General features: G+C 37.1%; 1 protein-coding gene across 5 annotated transcripts in view; it reads left to right on the forward strand.

Annotated features, from left to right (window-relative positions):
* SOX6 (SRY-box transcription factor 6) overlaps positions 1 to 23,352 on the forward strand; it is a 424,407-nt gene that overhangs the window by 384,912 nt on the left and 16,143 nt on the right. For all 5 annotated transcript variants that reach the window (XM_047776211.1, XM_047776209.1, XM_047776210.1 and 2 more), the window contains one exon: positions 21,006 to 21,239. In XM_047776211.1, coding sequence (XP_047632167.1) covers positions 21,006 to 21,239 — 234 coding nt within the window. The remainder of the gene's footprint in view (positions 1 to 21,005; positions 21,240 to 23,352) is intronic.

The following is a 23,352-nucleotide window of genomic DNA, read 5'->3' on the forward strand; positions in this document are numbered from 1 at the left end:
TCCTTACTCCTGGTAGAAAAGGAAGATTGACTTGATGATACACGGCTCATTCAAGGCAGCAGAGGCAAGCTGTAGAATAATCTGGGGTTGGATTTAAAGGCTACATCTGCTTATACTTTGGAATGTAAAGGTCATTATTAGTTCAAGCCCACTAGAATACAGTGCTTCCCATCACAACACTGAGATTCCCAGAATTGGAATAAGGGAGAGACACGTAATGAAATTTACAATTCCATCCAAGAAATCTCTTTTTTTATATCCCTGACAAGTAGTCATCTCATGGCTGTTCAAATGCCTCTAATGGTCTAATGACAGAAAAGTGACTACTTCTTGAGAAGCTCACTCCAGTTCTAATTATTAGCTCTTTGTTATTTGTCTCTGCATCCTCATAACTTCTATTCATTGGCTCTAATCTGATATTTGGATTCCAACAAAATAAAACTTACCATTTCTCTATGACACCCCCTCAGACATTTTCTCACGGGCTAGGAAAGTTAAATTCTCATTGTTCCAACCTAAGCAAGTCACTTTCTTTCCCTGAATTTTTCTCTTCTGTAGGTGAGGAAGTTGGTCTCGGTGATTTCTAGTCAACGGTTTTTGAGCTCTTATTTTACTGCCATACAATTGAAGTCATTCACCTTTAAGTCAACTAGAATGTAATAAGTATAAATTAGGGACCACACTATCATTAAAATAAGTGAAATTGTTATTGAATATCCCTGAGGTGCAATGTCTTCGTCCAAGAAGGTATCCAAGTACTAGAGTGTATTCCAGGGTTAAAAGATGGGGAATTGTACATATTAAAATAAAAGACCCAGGTAAATCAGGAAAGAAGAACTAACCAGAACCTTGTTGTGGTCTTATGTGTCTGGCCTTCTATAGCTGCCTAAAATAGCATTTTTCAGGCATCTCAGAGAAATTAATGGGAAAGTAGCCTATACTGAACCAGCAGGCTGAGCTCTGAGGCCAGGATGGGTGGCCATGGAGACGCAAGACAAGGTGAAGACTGAGTAAGTAACAGCCATACAGGTTGAGAGATGAGCAGAGTTCACAAAGCCCTTGGCTCTGGACTAACTCTGTTGTATGAGTATCACAAAAATGTATTTTACTGTGGATATAAACAGTTTTAGAGGATCCTGTGCACCAGTTTATATCAGCACTATATATAAAGTGCAGCTCTCTTAAACAAGCAAATAAACTTCTCTTAAAGAAATATATTTGCTGTGTCTTAAAAGCTCCCAAATAACTTTTAATGTTGGTAGAAAACAATTTCCATTGAACTCTTCAAGTGATGGATAGTCCTGATGGGACAAGAGAGTGAAATGTCAAGATTTTTGTTAACTCCATCCCCTAATACTCCATAAAGGGAACTCAACCTGCTTCTTGCTTAAGCTACAAAGTCTGATCAAAGACCCAGCCTCCCTTTTGTGAGGGACCTAGCCCTGTCCAATAGCTGGTTTCTCATTGGTCTGCCTTTTCTAAAGAGGAGTCATTGATAGTATATATAGTCACCACAGACACACACACACACACAATTATCTGGTTTTCTGACTGAATATCCTCTATTCTAGGAGGAAATGCTTGTTTATGCTATTACTAGGTCACACAGAAGTACTCCCCCATCTTGCTGCAGCAACCGGGTGATAAAAGATTTAACACCGTCTACGAAAATTAGACCCAAGACAAGAGCAGCCAGTATATGTTCCCAATGGGACTGCTAAATCAGTCTCTTCTTCCTTAGCATTATGTATGTCTGCTTCACATAAAGCAACACATTAGATTAAACCCTGGCTGATAGAGGTCTGTCTGCCATGTTTGGACTGACTGTGTAGCTTTTGGGGTGTGGACCTTGCCTAGTTCCCTGTCCCAGAATCCTCTTCTCTTGGCACAAGAGCCACTTGATCTGTAGACTATAGAATTCAACCCACTTTAGGCTGGTGGAACTTAAGGACCATCAGGCCAATCTGGCTCTTTAAATTCTCTCTGCTTAAGGTCAGGATTGAATTTGAAACCAACCTTTTTTTTTCCCCCCTCCTGATTGGTCCTTTCTTTCTTTACAAGTTCTGATAACTATGCTTCTAACTTATTCAAAAAAGTCAATAACCACCCAGGTCTCCCTTGTTTTCTGTTACTGACTTTTTTTCATTAAGAAATTCTTGTCTTTGAGTATCTCCTTCTTTTACATTCATTGTCTCATGTTATTCTGATTGTCTATCACTGCTTACAAACACTATCTGTCATTTTATACTCTCTAGAGGTGATTCTCTGTGGACTGAGTCACCAGTACTGATAACCAAGTCTTTCCTCTCAGGATCCATCCTTTCTCAGAATCTTCCAATCCTTAGTTTTACACACATTTCACCTCTTATGTGCACACACTGTTCTGGGCATGGAGAGAAGGATTTTTTTAAAAGATGGACTGTACTGTGTTCTTCAAGACCTAGTAATGTAGTTGGGATAATAATATTAGCATACATAGAAAGCAGAACAACCGAAGGCATTAAGTATTTGAGTACATTATTAAAGAAACAGAAAAGAATGTTTAGAAGAAGCATCAGTGCTTTGTAGACAGCAATGATTCTAGAAGGCCTGATAGAAATAAAGCTGGGGATAAGCCTAAGTTTACATAAACAAAGAGTAGGAGAAGAACCTTCAGTTGAAGGAATAATCCCAGCAGACACAGAAATGGTAAAGTACATGAACATTCATAAGGAAGTTGCAAAGGGAAGGGTCACTTCTCCTGTGTTCTCTATTGAAGCCCAGGACAAAGCCTTCCACATATTTGCATGGAGTATTTGTTGAATTGACTGTGTTATAAAAATAGCTGGATTCTATGTTGTGGACGGTGTTGAGTGTCAGGCTGAAGAATTTGGACTTTGTCACTAACTAGACTGTATTAACCTTTAGTTGTTCAAGACTCACTTAGGTTATGTAAAGAGGTTAAAAATAATACAAAAGCAGCAGTTAGGTTAGTTTTGGTCATCTGTTAGTCTCTATTCCTCTGTTCTCTTCCATGTCCTTTCAGAGAGGATATTCAATGGGTGTCTTTTCATATTACATCATGAGAGAGCTGAGTAAGTGCTAGGGGGTTTTCATTCAAGTAATAGTAAAAATATCTCTTTTCCTACTGGGTATAACACTCATTTACGTATGATTTCACTTTGCTGTGATCCTTAGATGGCTTACAGATCTTTCTTGTACTCTTGCCTCTCACCAGAGGAGTGTTTTTTCAATTGTTTTTGTTCAGTGGCTAGTTAACCTTAAACATGATGTACCAAACTAGGCCATGGTACGAGAGGGAAGAGACTGTGGAAGAATCCATCAACATTTGTGCTATACTGTACGTAGATGGTTATGTTTAGGCATAGGCTGTAAAAAGAAATGCTAAACTAAAATTTAATATCCTAATTCTCAGCGCCAGAGAGAAGAATTTCGTAAACAAATATTCGACCATTTAAAATGTTTACTAAAAATAAAAATTGCATGTATCAGTATCAAAATATATATATCAGTATCAGTAAATATATATTAACTTTCATGGCAGAAAAATCACTTTATGCTTCTTCAATATAAGCTCACTTTTCACTAGGAAATTTGATCCTGCAGGAGGACGAAATGAAAAAGGTAACAACAGCTATTCCATGCTGCAGAGTTACAGAACTGCTAGTAGAGGAGAAAGAAAAAACAACTGTCAGATGTCCCTGAAATTACCTAATCCTTCATTTATTATGCAGTTGATAATCCTTTGTTATTCCAACAAGTGCTTTATAAAAAGCTCATCTATAAATTCACAAGATAATGGTTAATGGTTTCTTTCTTTCTTTCTTTTTTTCTTTTTTTTTTTTTGGCTTGGACTGAGCAGCATAGTCAGTTACAGGCTCCACAGGTGGGAACAGGGGAGATGCGAGATGGTTTTTTTTGATTGTCTTATGCATATTCAATGCATTTTAGTTCTATGTCATAGGGACATTCTTGAAATATATTTTTAGCTTTGGGGCAGAAAAGGGGCTCCATCAAGTATTATTTTGCACTCCCTATATAAGGGTTCATTTTATAACTACCCTGAAAAACAAGACAGTGCAGTACAGGAAATATCACTCAGGTATAGGGAAAGACTAGAAAGGGAACAAATAGGAGTTAAGCACCTGCTGTGTTCTTGGTACTAGAATAGACATTCTGCTACTTCTCTTGCCATTACTACTGCTACTGTTTCTAAGGGTGGGACTGTTTAGTGAGTGGGTACTGGCTTCTAGTCACTGCCAAGGAATCTACATTCCTACTTAATCCTCACAAGGATCAAGCCAAAATGAAATTATCAGCTCTCTTTTGTAAAGAGATGAAACTCCAGTTTAGAAGAGGGAAATAATTCACCCAAGGTTACTTAGTTGGAACATACCAAATCAAAATTCAAACCCAGGTCTGTCTAACTACATAGCAAATGAGACACTACTTTGCTGAAGTTATTTGTTTCCTGTTGGTTTTCATTATAAAGCAGAAAAAATTAATGAGAAATAGAAACGTGTGAAAAATTTGTTTTGTTATCTTTCAAACCACACAAATATTAGGTACTTTTCAAATACTTTCACTAGATTCTCAGGGCAAAGAAGTTTTGCTGGACTACAGGACTGAGTTGATTGCCCCAAATCCTTGCGCCATCTCCTTCTAATACTGTCTATATCCATATCCCTAACCTTAAAAAAAAAATATTTCTGCAATACCTATGATCAGCACTTCTCATTCTGGTAAAAGGCATATCCCCTGGAACAAATGACATGAAACAAAGAAGAGAGACCAGTTAAATTAATTTTATTAAAAGTTCTTAACCTGTCTCGATGCCACTGAAACAATTCAGCTGACCATTTTAGAAATTTATTTTGATGACAGGTGTGAAACTTTAGGAATAGTTACATTTGAGTTCAGTGTGATTTTTGCCAGTTACCTACTGTGTGACTTGAGCAGTCTAACCTCTTGAAACCTCAGAGTTGCTTCATATGGAATGAGGAATGTAGATTAGGTGATCTTTAATATCCCTCTGTCTAGGGAAGGTCCCCTCCTAAGCCTGGTTGAATACATGCTCCAGTTGTATATATTTGCACAAACCCTGCAGCACCAGACTAGCTTTCAGATTTAATATTTCCAAAAAGCTCAAACTTGCCTTATTGTCCTTTCAAGATTTCCCTGGAAGATGGAGACTAGGATTTCAGAATTGTATGGTGTGGAAAGCCAATAAAAGGAATAAGATTAGAACCAATCATCTCTGAGTTCAAACAACTCTGGGTACATTTTCCCATTAAATCCATTTGTATTTTACAGAGGGTTCCAGTAATGCAAAGTACTTAACAGAATATAAGAAATAAAATGGGATTTATATGAATCTGATTTAAGATATTCTCAGGTTATAATGCAACATGCAGGCACCTGAATCTCACTCTAAATTTTTACTGGTGAAAATGTCCACTGCTCTCTGTGTGACATTTGAGTACTTATCTTATGTCAGCTTATGTACCAGACCCTGGGGAAGCAGTTATGAAAAAGCCACAATGCAGCCTCTGCCTCTTTGGGGTGCACAGTCTAGTGAAGAAGTTGGAGGAGTTCCCTTTTGTGGTGCAGTGGAAGCGGATCCGACTAGAAACCATGAGGTTGCGGGTTCGACCCCTGGCCTCATTGGCTTAAGGATCCAGCATTGCCATGAGCTGCGGTGTAGGTCACAGATGCTGCTCGGATCTGGCATGGCTGTGGCTGTGGTGTAGGCCGGCAGCTGTAGCTCTGCTTGGACCCCTAGCCTGGGAACCTCCATATGCCATGAGTGCAGCCCTAAAAAGACAAAAAAAAAAAAAAGAAAAAAGAAAGAAGAAAAAAGATGTTGGGCACACATAGCTGGCAATTTGGATAAAATACAGTAGATATGAGATAGAAGTAGGCACAGGGTGCTGCGGGAGCCTAAAATACTTAACCTAACCCGAGAAACAAGACTGTCTGAGGGAGATGATCCCTGACATGAGTCAAAGAATGAGTTGATTGCGAGGTGGACAGGAAATTCCAGGAAAATGGAAAGCATGGATTCCTAGTATGAAACATGGTATACAAGAGAGCTAGATGTCATTCAGTTTTATAAAGCGAAAAAAAAAAAAAAAGAAAAAAAGAAAAGCACATGGAGGAGCCAGAGCTAGAACTGGAGACATAGATAGAGAGCCAGGTCATGGAAGGCTTCGTTGACCATACTGAGGAGTTCGGACTTCATCTTTTGGGTGTTAGGGAGCCATTGAATAGTGAACTCCACTTTAATACAGGAGTGTTCTTATCAGAATTACATTTGTGATGGATTACCCTGGCTGAAATTAGGAAGAAGTATTTAAGTGGAGACTGGGGACTCAAAACTGGAAATAAAAATGTCAGTCAAAAGGCTAGTATTTAAAATAGTCCACCAGTGGAGTTCCCGTTGTGGCACAGTGGTTAACGAACCCGACTAGGAACCATGAGGTTGTAGGTTCGATCCCTGGGCTTGCTCAGTGGGTTAAGGATCCAGCGTTGCCATGAGCTGTGGTGTAGGTCGCAGACGCTGCTCGGATCCCGCATTGCTGTGGCTCTGGCGTAGGTTGGTAGCTACAGCTCCGATTGGACCTCTAGCCTGGGAACCTCCATATGCTGTGGGAAGTAGCCCTAGAAAAGGCAAAAAGACAAAAATAAATAAAATAAAATAAAATAAAATAGTCCACCAGAGACAGTGGAGACAAGACAATCAATGAGTGATAAGGGTGGAAACAAGAGGATGGATTTAGTAGGATCTTTGTTAACAAACTGTGAGATTTGCTTCATCTTGGTTTGGGCTTCTTAATTTCTGGTGGAGTCTGTGGTAGTATATTGAGTTGGATGAAGCCCGAAGCTCCTGAGCAACATGAATTATTTAGTCTACCAGCTTTTCACCAGCCTCTGTATTCTCCAAGGCAAGAGTATGCTTGAATCTGAGCCTGGTTCTCCTGAAAATTTAGGAAACCAGAACCTATTATGATCTGATTTCCTCCGCAGTGGTCTCCGGTTCAAACCTAAATAATGCCTTTCTGTCTGGGCACAACAGCTTGTAAGCCCTCCTCCTGTGCATACAAATAGCAAGTAGATAATAAGTAGATCGCTTTTGGTTTTGTCTTTGTTTTTTAGTAGAACATTTGATGTTCTCTGCTACTTTCAGATTAAAATAAAGAATCACATAAGTTATCTCAGTTGCCCTTGGATCCTATGGTTGGTACAAGATAAAGGGCTCTGTTGAGCTGTCTGTGTAAAGCAAATATAACTTGAGAATTAAAAAAAGAAAAAGTAAACATGGGCAACAAAACTGAAAGCAGGAGACTCTTAAAAATACAGACTGGTATATCACTGGTTAGAATTTCCTTCATTTTGCAAAGCCACGAGCCACATGCATCAGCTCACCACAAAGTCATTAAGCCTTTTTAAGCTCAGATGAAAAACATTAACAAATACCACAAAAGGCTTTAGTATAGCCCCCCTTTGTTCACTCACATATGGCACTTTATAACTCCTGCGCCACTCTGGTCATGGTGTTTGTTTAAGCTGCCTCCATCAGGCTGGTCCTGAAAGAACAAAAGACATCTTGAGCAATCCTAAGCAGGAAATGGGCTAATCTAAACATGGTTTGTGACACTAAGTAGAATAGAAAGGGGAGGGATTGATTAGTCATTAATGTCCAATTGGCTCCATATGGATGTTGCAATAATAAAGCCTTTTTTCAGAGCAGTAGCAGAGTTATTGAATTAGAGGTTTATGTTTCCTCAGAGCTGACCTTAGGGAATTCCCTTTTGGTTCTTCTTGTTGATCTTTTAAAGAGAATGGAGTTTTCCAATAGGAAAAAAAGAAAAAAGAAAAAAAAAGTAGAAGCCTTATCCATAATAACACTTTCTTATAATCCTACAACCAAGGAATACATTAATTTAGCATTGTTTTAATTCCTGCTATAATTTCAGTCCTTCATACTTTCTTAGCATGCTCTTGCATCTTTGGTGGGGCAGTATTTCAAAGACCAATTAGACAGTGGTATGAACTTCATAACTGGCAATAGAGTCCTCTAATGTGCTTAGCAGCGCAGGGAAATGGCATCCTTACAGGGGGACAGTGATGTTCCAGCCAAGGAAAGGTGGGCTTTGAAATTATTTTAAGTTATTTCATATCATGAGTAGTGCCTGGAGCAGCTTTCATGTTGGGAAAATGCGCTAGACCTAAGTTCAGAAGACCTAGGTTCTAGATCTATCTGGCTTTGCTCCTTGTTAGCAGTATACTAGCAAGCGGTTATTTCAGAGGAAGGTAATATCACCTTTCTGAGCCTTGGTTTCCTCATCTATAAAGTGAAACAAATATATTCACTCTCTTACCATTTCAAAGGATTGTAAAGAGGATTGAGATCATGTATTTACTTAAAGCCCTTTGTAAATATTATTGTAGTAAAATTCCTTAATACGCCTGGTGTTCCTATTCTGGAAGCTTATCTCTGGTGAAAAAAGATAAATTGCTCTTTAAAAGAATTATTCTGGAAAGACAAAAAGACAAAAAATAAATAAATAAAAATAAAAAATAAAAGTAAAAATAAATAAAAATAAAAATCATTCTGGTAATCTAATTAGTGAAATGTCTGTCCAATGAAATTTTTTTATGTGTACACTACATATATTTATATCTCTATCTCTAATTTATTCAGTGAATTTCTTGGTTTAGATAAGTTTAGTACTTGAGATAAGTAGGTTGTTTTTAATGGGATTCAAGAGCCTTAAAATGAAAACAGGGAAATGAAAATTTACCTATAGACTTCCCCTGCATTGGTCAAATGAAGAATTAATAGTTGAATCAAAGTACCACAGATAATTCATATCTTCTTCCTGTACCACTGGTTCCTTTTATTTTTTTTAAGCCAGGCTCTAGCTCAGAAGAGTATGCATCCATATTCTGCATTTATCTTATTTAAATCATGATACCCATCAGTAAGTCATTCTTTCCTAACCTATCTAGCTAATCTCTATAAAAGACATGGAGAGCAAACCATGCCCTTCCACCTGGTATCCTCCCTTCTCTGAAGATGAACACATCAGTTCTCTAATGATTAGGGTTCTTGCTCAGCCATGGAATGTATTTTCCTGCCAAATAAACCACTAAGGATAGCCAAATTGCCTTTTTATTTTTTTTCCCAAGAAGAAATCAAATTTGAATTTTAAGCAGCCGTCTTATAATGAAAGTAAGTTCACATTCTGGCAGTAAGTGGGAGTGCAAAGTTAGCAGAACTTCCATAATCATAAACAGACAGCTGTCAGCCATCCCTACAACATAGTGACTCAGACTTCTACAATATTATGATAGATGTGATGGAATAAACTTGGTGAAAAAAATCCAACCTATGTAATATTAATGCCCGCCTTCTTTCCTAATTTTTCATGTCTGCTTCTAATATTCCTTCGTCTTCTACATTTTTGTTTCTGTTGCCCTGATGGTTGTTTTCCCTCTATTAGCCCAAATAAGGGACTATCAAATGTATCATGTTACACTTTCCAAAATCCCACAGGAGAAAATCAACTATTCTGGTGGTAGACCGAAGTAGTCTAAAATAGTGTGATTGTCAGGGACCCAATGGTGTATATTATATTTATCTCTTTTTATTAATAAGCCACCAATTATATCATTTTTGACCTTTTACATAATTCTTTTTGGTAAAAGAGATCATTTTTTTGTGTTCACAATGGCTGGAATATGCCACACACTCAGATTTGCAGAGAGAGGAATCTTTCGGGAAAACATCACTTTGTTAGTTTGGTTTTCTTTTTTATTTCGGTGCTTTTGATTTTGCTTAAAAAAAAAAAAACAAACCTAAGTATTAAAACAGAGTTATTTTGAATAGTATCTCACTGTGTGGATATGCCATGGTTTTTCTACTTTCCAGTTATTTTCAGTCTTTGGTTATTCTGAATAAAATTGCTATGGTATTCTTAAAAGTTTTCATTTGTTTTCTGTAAGTATCTAGGAATGGAATTGAGGGTCATCAGTAAGTATATTATACTATAAGAAACAACCAAGCTATTTTCCAAAATGGTTACGCCATTTTACACTGCCTCTTCCAATATATTTGGGTTCCAGTTGCTTCATATCTTTGCCAGCATTTAGTGTTGTAAGCCATTCTAGTGGATGCAAAATGGTATGTGGCTTTAATTTGCCTTTTCCCAATGAAGAATGATATGGAATACCTTTTTCATATACTCATTGGCCATAACTGTATCTTCTTTTGTAAAGTGTTTGTATCAGCCTTCTGCCTGTTTTTTTTTTTTTTTTTTTTTTTTGCTATTTCTTTGGGCCGCTCCCACGGCATATGGAGGTTCCCAGGCTAGGGGTCGAATCGGAGCTGTAGCCACCAGCCTAAGCCAGAGCCACAGCAACGCAGGATCCGAGCCGCATCTGCAACCTACCCCACAGCTCACGGCAACACCAGATCGTCAACCCACTGAGCAAGGGCAGGGACCGAACCTGCAACCTCATGGTTCCTAGTCGGATTTGTTAACCACTGCGCCACGACGGGAACTCCTGCCTATTTTTAAACTAGATTTTTTACTTTTTTTTGTGGTAGAAGTTCTTTGTATAGTTTTGATACAAGCTCTTGTCAGATATGTGTATTGTGAATATTCTTCCCAGTCTGTGCTTTCACATTTCATTTTTTTCACAATCATTTCTGATAAGCAGAATCTTAATTTTGATAAAGTTTAATTTATTATTTTTCTTATATATTTAGTACTTTATCTGCCATATTAAGACTCTTTTCTTACTATACGGTCCCTAAAATATTCTCCAATATAGTAGTTTTTGCTTTTGTTTTAAATTATGATTCATCTCAATTCATTGTTGGGTGTAATGTGTGATAAGAGGTCAGAGTTTACTTTTCCCATATATTTACACACTTGTTCTAGCACTATTTGTTGAAAAAAAAATGATCATTTCCCACTTTAATAGCCTATTTATTGAAAATTGACCGAATATGTGAGGGTTTAACTCTGGATTCCATTCTGTTCCACTGATCTCTCTGTCTATTTCTATAGCAATGCCACACTTTTTTTTTTTTTTACTTTTTAGGGTCTAATCTGCAGCCCATGATGGAAATTCCTAGGCTAGGGATCAAATCAGCCAGCCACAGCCACAGCAATGTGGGATCTGAACCGTGTCTGTGACCTACGCTATAGCTCATGGCAATGCTGGATCTTTAAACTGCTGAGACCAGGCATTGAACTTGAATACTCATGAATACATGTAACCTGCTGAGGCACAATGGGAACTCCCAATACCACATTGTCTTTATTATTCTATAACTTTTACAATGCCACAAAGTATTTCTTGTTGTAAGTCTTGAAATCAGGTAGTTTGAATCCTCTAACTTCAACTTTGTTTTGAACATTTTTATTGTTTTATTTTTCATATAATTTAAAAAATAAACTTGTCCATTTCTTTTAAAAATATCACTTATTTGTGGAACCTAAAATATGGAATTGATGGTCCCATCTAAAAATAACAAACAAAAAACAGAAACAGACCATGGCCAGGAAGAGCAGACTTGGGGTTCCTGGGGGTGGGAGGAAGGGGAAGGAGTGGGATGAATGGGCATTTTAGGGGGTCTTGGGGATGCAAACTGTTATATTTGGAATGGATGGGCAATGAAATCCTACTGTACAGCACAGGGAAATGTGTATGATTGGGTTACTTTGTTGTACAGCAGAACTTGATGAAACATTGTAGATCAACTATAATAATAATAAAATAAAATAAGAAATGCAGAAAAGTCTTGGCAATTTTTATTGAGATTGGGTTGAATCTGTAGATAAATTTGGTAACAATTGACTTCTTAAGAATATTGAGTGTTCAGATCTATGACCATGCCGTATCCCTCCATTTATTTAGGTCTACTTTATTGAACTCACAAGTATGTATTGTTTTCAGTGTAGAGGTCTTGCATATTTTTTGGTTAGATTTATCCCTAAGGATAAAAAAAATAAATACAGGAGTTCCCGTCGTGGCGCAGTGGTTAACAAATCCGACTAGGAACCATGAGGTTGCGGGTTCGGTCCCTGCCCTTGCTCAGTGGGTTAATGATCTGGCGTTGCCGTGAGCTGTGGGGTAGGTTGCAGACTCGGCTCGGCTCCTGCGTTGCTGTGGCTCTGGCGTAGGTTGGTAGCTACAGCTCCGATTCGACCCCTAGCCTGGGAACCTCCATATGCCGCGGGAGCGGCCCAAGGAATAGCAAAAAGCCAAAAAAATAAAATAAAATAAATACATTTTATTTTCTGATGCTCTTATGCAGGTAAACCTAAAAATTATTTTTAAAATTGCTGCTAATGTATGGATGTACAGTTGATTTTTATATTTTTATAATGTATATTGCAATAATAGTAAATTCACTTTTTAGTTCTAGTCATTATTTTGTAGATTTCTTAGGATTTTCTATGTAAACAATTATATTATCAATGAATACAGATAACACTACTTATTATTATTTTCAATGTCTCTGCTCTTTCTTTACCTGCAGAAGAATGTTAATGAACAATGGTAAGAGGGGACATCCCTTCCTTTGCTCTTCATCTTGGTGGAAAGCATTCAGTGTTCACCATTAAATATGATGTCCTATAGGTTTTTCTTAAAAACCTTTTATCAGACTGAAGAAGTTCCCTTCTCATACTAGTTTCCTGAGCGTTTTGTCATGAATAGGTACTGAATTTTGTCAGAACCATTTTCTGAATCTATTGTGATGATCATATTTTTCCCCTTAATTTTGTCAATATGGAGAATTAAATCACCTGATTTCAAATTTTAAATTAATTTATCCTACTTGGTTACATTTTATTATCCATTTTTACATATTTTAGATCTAATTTTCCAATGTTTTATTAATAATTTTTGCATTTATGTTCAAATCTCTGTCAGAGTATGACGTTACTTCATAAAATGAATTTGGAAAGTATTCTTTCTTCGTCTACTTTCTTAGTTCGTGTAACACTACTATTAGTTTTTCCTTATATATTTGAAGCATTTACCTGTGAATCCATTTGAGGTTGAAGTTTTCTTTATGGGAAGGTTTTGGCTATAAATTGAATTTCAGATTTTCTATTTATTCTTGAGTGAATTTTAGTAGTTTATGACTTTCAAAGAATTTGTTCATTTCATCTACATTGTCAAATTTATTGGAAGTAAGTTATTCACTATATTTCCTTTCTATCCTTTTAATGTGAATAACAGCTATAATGACATCCCCTCTTTCAATCCAAATATTGGTTTTTTTGTTTTCCCTTTTTGTAGATCAGTCTTACTAGAGGTTTATCAATTTTACTGATCTTTTCAAATTACCAGCATCTGGCTTCGTCAATTGTTTTCTGTTCCTTTGATTTTCACTCTTTATCCATCCTGAAAATCTCCAGTTTTAATTGGTGAACTCATTTATATTTAATGTAAGTATTAGTTTTGATGGAATTAAATCTTACCATTTGCTATTTTTCTATTTATTCTTTAGTTTTTGCCTTTCTATTACTATTTTCCTTCCTTTTGATTGACTGAATCTTTTTTCCAGGCTATTATTAGGAAGACTTAATTTTTTAAGAGCAGTTTCAGGTTTACAGTAAAACTGAGGGACAGGTATAGAAGTTTCCTCTGCTCTCACATATGCATTGCCTCTCTCATTATCAACATCCCACCAGAGTATTACATTTGTTATAATCAATTAACCTATTGACACACCATGACCACCCCAAATCCATAGTTTATATTAGGGTTCATTCTTGATGTTGTATAGTGCTTGAGTTTGGACAAATGCATAACATGTATCCATCATTATGGTATCATACAGAGTTTTTTAATTGCCCTAAAAATCCTCTTTGTTCACCTATTCATCCCTCCGTCCCCTGCTATTTGTAACCACTAATCCTTTTGCTGTCTCCGTTTGAATCCTATTTTACTTTTCCATTTGAATTATTCTGTTGGTGTTTTAGCTATACCTCATTGTATTTTTTTAATTTTTTTTTTCTAGAGAATCACTATTCATCCTTAATTTGATATCCTTTTCAATGTTCTTTTTCTTCCTATTAATCTGTTTTCATCAGATGTTTTTCTTCATCTTGAATAAGTTCCTTGAATACCTCTTTCAGTATGGGTCTGCAGGCAATACATTCCTTAGCTTTTCTTTATCTGAAAATGTATTTCACATTCATTTTTGAAGCATATGATCATTGGATAAAACTGCATTGCTTTTTTTTTTTTCTTTCAGCAGCCTAAAGATGTTCCATAGTCTTCTAGTCTTCATTGTTTCCAATGAATAATCACCCATAATTTATTATTGTTCCGTTGTATGTAATGTATCCTTTCTCTCTGGCACTTTTCCTTTGTCATTGGTTTTCTGCAGTATGACTAGTGTTTAGGTGTGGTTTTCATTGGGTTTATTCTGCCTGCATTTATCTCAGTGTCTTGAACTTTAAAGTTGATGTGTCTTACCAGATTCAGGTAATTTTTAGCCATTGTTTCTTCACATCTTTTCTGTCATGATTCTCTCTCCCCTTTTTCTAGAATTCCACATGCACGTAAGTTAGAACACACTGTTCTACATATTGCAAAGTCTGTTTACTTTTTCAGTTTTTTTTTCTTTCTGTTTTTGAGACTAGTTAATTTCTTTTGATGTATTTTTAGGGTCGCTGACCCTTTACCATGCACTTAAAAAATGCTCTGGAGCCCATTTAATCTATTTTTATCTCAAATATATTTTTAGTTCTAGAATTTCAATGTTTCTTCATATAGTTTCAGTTCTTTGCTGAATTCCCCAATTTATGCATTAATTAAGATATTCTTTTCCTTTACATCCTTGAATATAGCTATAGGCTACTTTAAAGACCTTGTTTGCAAATTACACTCATTTTTTTTGTCTTTTTGCTATTTCTTTGGGCCGCTCCAGCGGCATATGGAGGTTCCCAGGCTAGGGGTCCAATCGGAGCTGTAGCCACCAGCCTACGCCAGAGCCACAGCAACTCGGGATCCGAGCCGCATCTGCAACCTACACCACAGCTCACGGCAACGCTGGATCGTTAACTCACTGAGCAAGGGCAGGGACCGAACCCGCAACCTCATGGTTCCTGGTCGGATTCGTTAACCATTGCGCCATGACGGGAACTCCGCAAATTACACTCTTTGAGCCATCTCAGTTACTTTGTTGATTTTTTTAAATCTCTGGGTCACATCTTCCTGATTGTTTGAACAACTGGTAATTTTTTAATATACATTGTACATTGTAGATTATAAATTATAGAGGCTCTACTATTATCTTTGTTAAGATTGTAAATTTGTGTACCAAGAAGTAGTTAAATTCCTACTGATCACATTGAACTTGTGGAAGCTCTTTTGCACTATTAGGGAGTGACTGTTTCAGCTTTTGTCTTTGGTCCTCAAAAGAATCCTTCGTCTTGGCCCATAGTCTTTATTCCTAAAGGGATGTCCCTCAGAGGTTTCAGTGGAAAGCCTAAGTTATTCATGAATATTTTCTAACCTCAGAATATTCAAATCCAAATTCTGTTTCCCTTTCAGCTGAAATTTCTTCTCCGATTTTTCAGGTAGACAGCCCTGATTTCCACTGGAATCACTGAAGTTATTCCCATACATGTGAAGTTCAAGGGTCAGCCACTCAGAAGCCTCAAACTCTCTCTTCTTACAATAGGCCAGTTAAGACTGACTTTCTATTTGCCTTCTAGCCACTCCATGCTGTGCAGACCAGGGGTGTCTTCATGGAAAAAAATATCCAAAAAAAGGAGTTTCATTCAGTGAAATTTCTTTCTTTCTAGGGTTAAATCATTTCCAGTTTCTTCTTAATCTCAGTAGATCTCAAGTATTTTCAATTGGTTGTTTGTCATATTTTTCCGGAATTTATAATTATTACCTGCTTGAAGGTTGTTCTGATATAAGCTATTCTGCCATTACCAGGACTGGATCCCAGAAGAGAATCTTTGGTGCTAATATTTTGCTTATATTACATTCAGTTTGTCTGACAAAATGTAAGTTTTAATGGGCCTGTGAGGAGGCATTTTTTCACCTTGTTTTTCTTTATTCTTTATTGCCAATTCACTAGTAATCATTGAGACGATTCAACGGTAATTTCTCATTTAGCTTCCATTTTGATCAATTGTAGGATATATTTGTTCATGTCACTACCCTGTTTTTTTTTTTTTTTTTAAAACCTGGCACAGTATTCAAGGTACTTAGCAATCTGGCCCCCACTTCCTTTCCTAATTTAATCTCTTGGTATTCCCCTTTTTAAAAAATAAACTCAAGCCATAGCCAAATTCTTTTATTCTCTAAAACGCCCTGTGCTTTTGTTAGAACTCTGCCTTAATAGTCACACTGATTCTCCAGCCTAGAACACTTTCACACTCATACCTGCTGGTAAATTCTTACTCTTCCTTTAAGGTACTGCTCAAGCAGTATTTCCTCTCTGAAGCCTCAATGTTTTTCATTTCTATCCATCCCAGCAACTTTAATAGCTTCTCTTATCTGCGTTCATAGTATTTTTAAATTACCCTTGATAACACTGCACTGTTTTGTAATTTTCTATTTGTGCGTCTGTTTCTCTCACTGGACCAAATTCCTTAAAAATTAGGCACATGTGTTATTTATCTTTGTACCCTCCATCACGATACTAGGTACATCTGAAATTTGTCAGAAGTGTTTGCTGAATTAATGCATAAATAAATGACTCCTAGGCACATTATAGAATTTGCCAGAGTTCCTCCTTAGGGAAAACTTTATATATGCACAAATCCACACCAAACGCTTACTCATTCACTCGCATAACCCTTGGAATTTACCCAGGAAGGGGGCCTCTCCAGGATTAGTTCAGGACCATTGCCATAGGCTATGATGGTTAAACTGGCCTTCTTTCCAACCCACCTGGAAAAACTCAACTTTCTGTATTCTCTTTAAATCATTTAAATCGCAGATTCCTAAGGAAGTCTTTGCTTTGGCAATTTCTATTTTTTCCCCTATAGACTATCTTTTTTCATCTAACTGAAAGTTTGCATTTATACAAGCTGTGTTATGAGAGATAAAGGATGAATTAACCAAACTAAGCCCCCTTGGGGAACTGGAGAGATGGAGAATTCCTGGAGTAAAGGGGACCAGTGCTTTCCCTTGCTACCTGGTGTGGTACTGTTGACCTGGCCTTTCTATAACTTTTTAGGAATGGTATTATTGGTAACTAAAGACTCAGGTCAGCTGGAAAGCAGTAGTTTCCAAGTATTTTCCAAGTAGTTCTAGGCTTCTTTCAACTGTTTTCAATGAGAAGACATATTATGAACATTGAACTCACAAATGATTCTTTTGCTATAAAAGAATCTGCCACTTAGAATTATGTGCTATTCCCTAGGATAACTCTGGATTCTGACACAGAGCATTGGCTATTTTAGAATGAAATGCCCCCTCCCAACCCCTGCAACTTTTTTTTTTTAACTTGATATTATTTTTGAAAATAAATAAGCAGTATGAAGTCACATTTGATATGTAGATTCTAAAGTTAACTATAGCATAAAGTCAATATCAAGCTTCATATAATTCAGACTAACAGCATACCTTTTGAAAATAGTTCTATAGTATTCTATAAAATTGTCCTGTTTAAAGGGGCTTTCATAATATATAATCTCCATTTTTAAATTTCTGAATTTATTTATACACATTTATACAGTCGTATGTATTTCTATTACTACAACAGTAATTCCCTAACTAGTTTGTTTCATGAAATGACATTTAGGGAAGTGAAGGAATACTTTATAAATATTCTTTTGTGTTATGGCCTCTTTATATTTTCTTAAAATTCTGACTCTGATCAGATATCAGGTCCAGTTTAAAAGTTGTTTCAAACGTTGGTCTCTCTGGATAAATCTCTTCTGGCAAATCTTGGTTCATCAATACAACACTGCTCGTTTTAACTTGGAATGTCCCCATTTGTTTTTCAGTTGACTTTCCTTGAGAGAGAGGAAGAGACAAGAAAAAAAAGAGATGTGTACACACCCTGGGCTTTTCTTTTTACCTTTCCTTCACTCACAATTTTATATTATGTACTACGCTTGAATTTTTCAGTTTCTGGGAGAATTTCTTATGAGACTAGAGATACACTGTGTGATTAATTCAGTGTCAGTGTCGTGTAAATAACATGTACTATGGGAGGATAGGCAAGGTCATTGCAGGAGAGTTAGTGGGGTGGGACCTGAACTCTATTCCTTGAACAGGGTAGAATTCAGTAAGGTAGAAGTGAGTAGGAAGGATATGCTACGACTGCAGTGTGGAATGAGAGGGGGAGCCACTGGGCATAGGTACAGACCTGTCTGGGAGAATCAATTGGTTTGAAGTAGAAGAGCTACCAAAACCTGAGTCTAAACATCCACCATGATCAATTTGTAGGAGATTAAAACTTCCCATTTACCATGAGATACATCTTATATGTGAATAAATAAATGGAAACTGGCTATTTGGTTTTGCTAGAGGTGATGAAAAGCTATGACAGTAAAAGTAGATCTCCAACGTTAATCACCTGTGGCATAGTAGTTAACTTAGAATAATATTGAAATGTTTTTGCATCTGACATTCTCCACAAGCCTGTCTCCTTTTATGTGTATGCATGCAAGTATATAAATTGCTGAATCCATGTCAGTTGTAAAGTAATGGCACTGAGGGCATCATAAATTACCATGGTGATCCTCAGGAGAAGACACTGTCGTATCTGAATGAGTGTTTCACTTCCAGAGTAATGTATGCCTTCATCTGGCCCAGCAGTCAGCATATTGCCCTGTGTTGATGGATATTGTCAGCTGGAAGCTACACTACATTTCACTGCACAATAAACATGGCTGTCAAACCCATATAAAGTGAAATCAATTTATCCTGTATGGTCAGTGCATTTTAAATGAAATTAATGTACTGTGGGTATGGTGGCAAAAAGGTAGCGAATTAGTTATGCATCTTGGGATCTGAGACTTTTCATGTAAGGGATCATTCTGTCTAGTAAGCCTAAAAGAAAGGCTGTGTATAAAATATGTTACTTCCCCGGGTCTTCAGAAAGGGGCCTCTCTGCCCTTCTTCATGTTAGAAAAGAATTGACAACATTAGCCAATTCAGTCCTTTTATCCTGTCTTTTGTTTGCAATAAATGATGACCATATTTGCCAAATAATAGTGCACTTTAACGTTCTAATTTATTACTGGGACTGACACAAACAAATTTCTACTTAATCAAAGTGGCTGGAAATAGAGTAGAAGGGCAGAGATGGATTGGGTCATGTCGTTCCTGTATAATCACTCCACTGAACTGAAAGAATTTATTTTTTCCAAAATGTAGAAATGTTGGTTTTAATGTATATTTTGCTTCTAAACTTTTAGGTGTAGTCTTTCCTGTTTATGCAGTAGAAGTCCTGGCTGAGGCCATCAGTCCAACTTTATGTCTAACTGTAGAGGTTCTCAATCTATATGGAGATATTTAGTAGTTGCCACAAGTAAAGCACACATCAATGAGTCATGCTAGAATGGTGCATGAAAACAAGGAAGAACTGGGTTCATTCATTCATTCACTTATTCAGCTGCTCATTAATTGAATGCATTTTACTAATTGAAATTCTATATACCACATGCATCATTGGAATTTAGGGATGCAGCAGTGAAGGAGAGCCAGTTCCTGCCATATCCTCAAGGAACTTTCAATCTAATATGTTACTATGGTCACTTCTTTGGAAACTATAAACTATAAGGAATTTAGACATGGTTTCATAGGGGATATTAAAGAACTACTCTTAAACAGCAGAAAAATACATCAGAACCCTTGAAGTGACTGCCTTTTAGTCTGCTAGTTTTGCATATGAATTGAAAACTGAACATCAAGCCTATATTTAATAAGTATTTATTATCTATTATTATTATGGAAAATCTTGGGGCTATATGAATGAGTACAACACTAACTTTAGGGGTCTCATATTCCCAGGGATGGAGTAGCAATATTAAAGAGAGGTAGTCACATGAAAAAGTCATTTCTTTGGAGCCTGTAGTATAAGAGCAAGAGGAATGAATGCAGCCTGGAGAGAGAGCATCATTGTAGATGCTCTTCCTGAGGCCTGAATTACCCTTCCCATCTGTCTGTTTAGCCCTCCCCTATTCACGTGCTAATTCCTATTCATCATCCAAAACCCGGCTTAGAGGTCATCTCTCCTAGGAGGCACTAGCTCACCATTCCTGTCCCCTTTGGTCTGCTGGTTGTCCTGTTTACTTCAATATTAAAGCACTTAACATACACTCTACTAGAATTGTCTGTTTGGGGTCTGTCTCCTCCCTGAACTGTGAGCTCCTTTAAAAGCAGATGCTGCTTTATTCACTTTTGTATACCTAGCACCTGGCATAAAGCCGAACCCATAGTAATTGCTTAGTTAATAGTATTCATTGAAATAATTAATTCATGAAACACCCCACGTTTGAATAGGCCTTAATGGATGGGTGGGATTTAGCATGAAGAAGTAGAAGGGACTTCCAGGTATGAGGTGAGCAGTGGCCAAGGCACAGTATTGTGAAAGAGAATTCTATTTAAGATAAGAGAGTTTGAAGTGGCCACAATGTTTGGAAAATGAGGCCAGAATGATAGGTAAAGCTTGGTTTTTTTGAAGGGAGAAATCACAGTAGGAAAGGTTATCATAAAATAATTCTGGTCATCACTTTATTGTCACCTGAAATTGATTGCAGTAAAAATGTACTATGTATATAGAAGATGCAAGATTAACTCTGCCCAGTGTGTCTTTGAAGTCTGCCTCAGAAGAGCCTATAGAATTGTCCTCAGAAATTGTCTTCTGCATCCAAGCATTCACTTAAAAAGAAGAGAAGGGCCTAGGGAGAACAGCTGAACCAGGTGGCAAGCCATGTAACATTATCCAGATAATAATGCTTTGCACTCATCTTGTTCTTCCTGCCCTGACATTACAGGAAGTAAAGCAATGAATGGCTCTGCAGCTAAACTACAGCAGTATTATTGTTGGCCAACAGGAGGTGCCACTGTGGCTGAAGCACGAGTCTACAGGGATGCCCGTGGGAGGGCCAGCAGCGAGCCACACATCAAGCGACCAATGAATGCATTCATGGTTTGGGCGAAGGATGAGAGGAGGAAAATCCTTCAGGCCTTTCCTGACATGCATAACTCCAACATTAGCAAAATCTTAGGTGAGTGCAGCCTCTGACGCCAGTCTTCTACCCCTCCAGTGGAAAGAAGGAGCCTCCTTGGACACCTAAGGGAGGCTGTGGTTTGTGGAAATTAGGTGTAGCTCAGCAAGCTGCCCCAGGATACTGTCGTCATCTCTGCATCCCTCGGCCCGCACTGTAGCATTCATGCTCAGGAGCTGGTACATCCACCACGTGTCAGGGCAGAACTTGATGAAAAACTTATTTCAGAGACAAAACTATTATATGTGTTAATAGGGCAATTCTGAGAGGCCCCTGCTAAGGAAGAATCATGGAGACAAGCTTTGCCTCCTTTTCTTATTTCAGGCTTCTAAAATCTGTTCCGTTGCTGTGAAATCCTGGAAACACTCATAGACCCTGCACCCTACGGCTTTAGTCTTCTTGGGTTCATATGTCCCTCTGAAAGAACTCACCGAGGACTAGGGGGGAGCCCCCAAACAGTGTGAAATTTATGGAGTGTAGAACAGTGCCTCTAATGATAACTTGAAAACTTGTAAAATAAAACTACATTTACTTTAATAAGATATGACTCGTTCAAATTTCATAGCAATGAGTTGAACACATCGACCACAGGGCAGAGGCCCATTTTGTGGTAAATTGCCAGAGTGATTCTCCCGTTTCTCCAGATTAAACTCAAGCCTTGTCCTATTAGTGTAAAGCTTGCCTAGTGCAGATTATACAGTTTGGAATTATTGTGCTCAACATATTGAACATATTTTATTCAACATGCAGCATTACAGTCAACATGTTTCCTCTTTAAAAAGAAAAAACACAGAAGGCACTGTTCTATTTAAGCTGTCATAATGTGACAAAATCTCAAAGGGAGCCGTTTAAGAAGCTGAAAAACATTAGAGACTTAAACTGTGGTTTTCATTTTTTAAATGTTTTGTTCAAAAGCAATAAATATTTAACCTGAGTAAATATCAGTGATCTGGACATACACAAATATCCATGTTTTGTCACTGGATAAATAATTTAACTTGATTCTGAGACCTTTTGAGACAGTGACCTCAAAGAAAATTTAAAACATACATAAGATAAAATAGTGATGAAATGTTAAAATACAAGTTTTTTTTTTTTTTCTTTTTGACTTTTGAATTTCAGGGTGGATGCTAAATGTCATTACAATCAAGTAGAATTTTATTTTTAGAGTTTCAGAGCTATACATAGGGGTATTCTTCTTATACATTTAAATACCCTTCAAACAGGGGATATGGTATCTTTTTTCCTAATTAAGAGACATTCAAAAGGAAATCATTGTTTCTCTCTTCCTAACTTTTGATATGTAACTTTTAAATTTTCCTCTCCTTTTTTTTTTGGCATTTTAGTAGCAGTATGAGTAAGCTCTCTCAAATGGGCACAGAACCTCTCTGTTTCTGTTTCTACTTTGGCAGCTGTGGGGAATCTATACTACTGGTGTGTATTCTGTGAAAAAAATTAAGAGTATAGTAAGTGTATTCATTAAAATGTAAACTTTTAAGCACACGCATTTCAAGAGCACCAAAACTCCTGTTCACTAGAGCCTTAAGCTGCTGGGAGCCAGCGGAACACAGAGAAGCCTGTCTGCATAGACTTCCTACACAACTTCTGCACAACAATCAGGAAAGAACAGGAATGGATGTGCTATTAAAACAGACCAGGATATTGCTGGCTACAGAGAATATTTGTACAACTTTTCCATTTGTTTATGTATGAAAAATCTCCACTGAAGAATAGCTAACATCCAGTCAGCACAGCTGTTACCGCTTTATTCACCAGCGAGACACAAAAATGCAATTTGATACACGTAAAAAAACACATCCCTTCTTCGTCAAGTGTTTAGATAATTTTTTATAAACAATATTAGAGAAGTGAATACTTTTCCTTCTTCCTGTGTAAACCGTATTAAAAATTTTTGTACTTTCATTGGTACGGCTTTGAAGGAATGTTTATAGTACTTGAAAACGGTGTATATAATTCCAACTGTACCTTCCGGTTCTAGAGCTACAACTTTTTAAGTAGAATTTAGGCTTTTTAATTACCCCGGGCCAGGGGAGGCAGGGTGCACCTTAGGTTTTTATATATGAAAGAGGGTATCAACATCTGCTGACATCTT

This window comes from Phacochoerus africanus, chromosome 4 (assembly GCF_016906955.1).
Source record: "Phacochoerus africanus isolate WHEZ1 chromosome 4, ROS_Pafr_v1, whole genome shotgun sequence".
Taxonomy (NCBI): domain Eukaryota; kingdom Metazoa; phylum Chordata; class Mammalia; order Artiodactyla; family Suidae; genus Phacochoerus; species Phacochoerus africanus.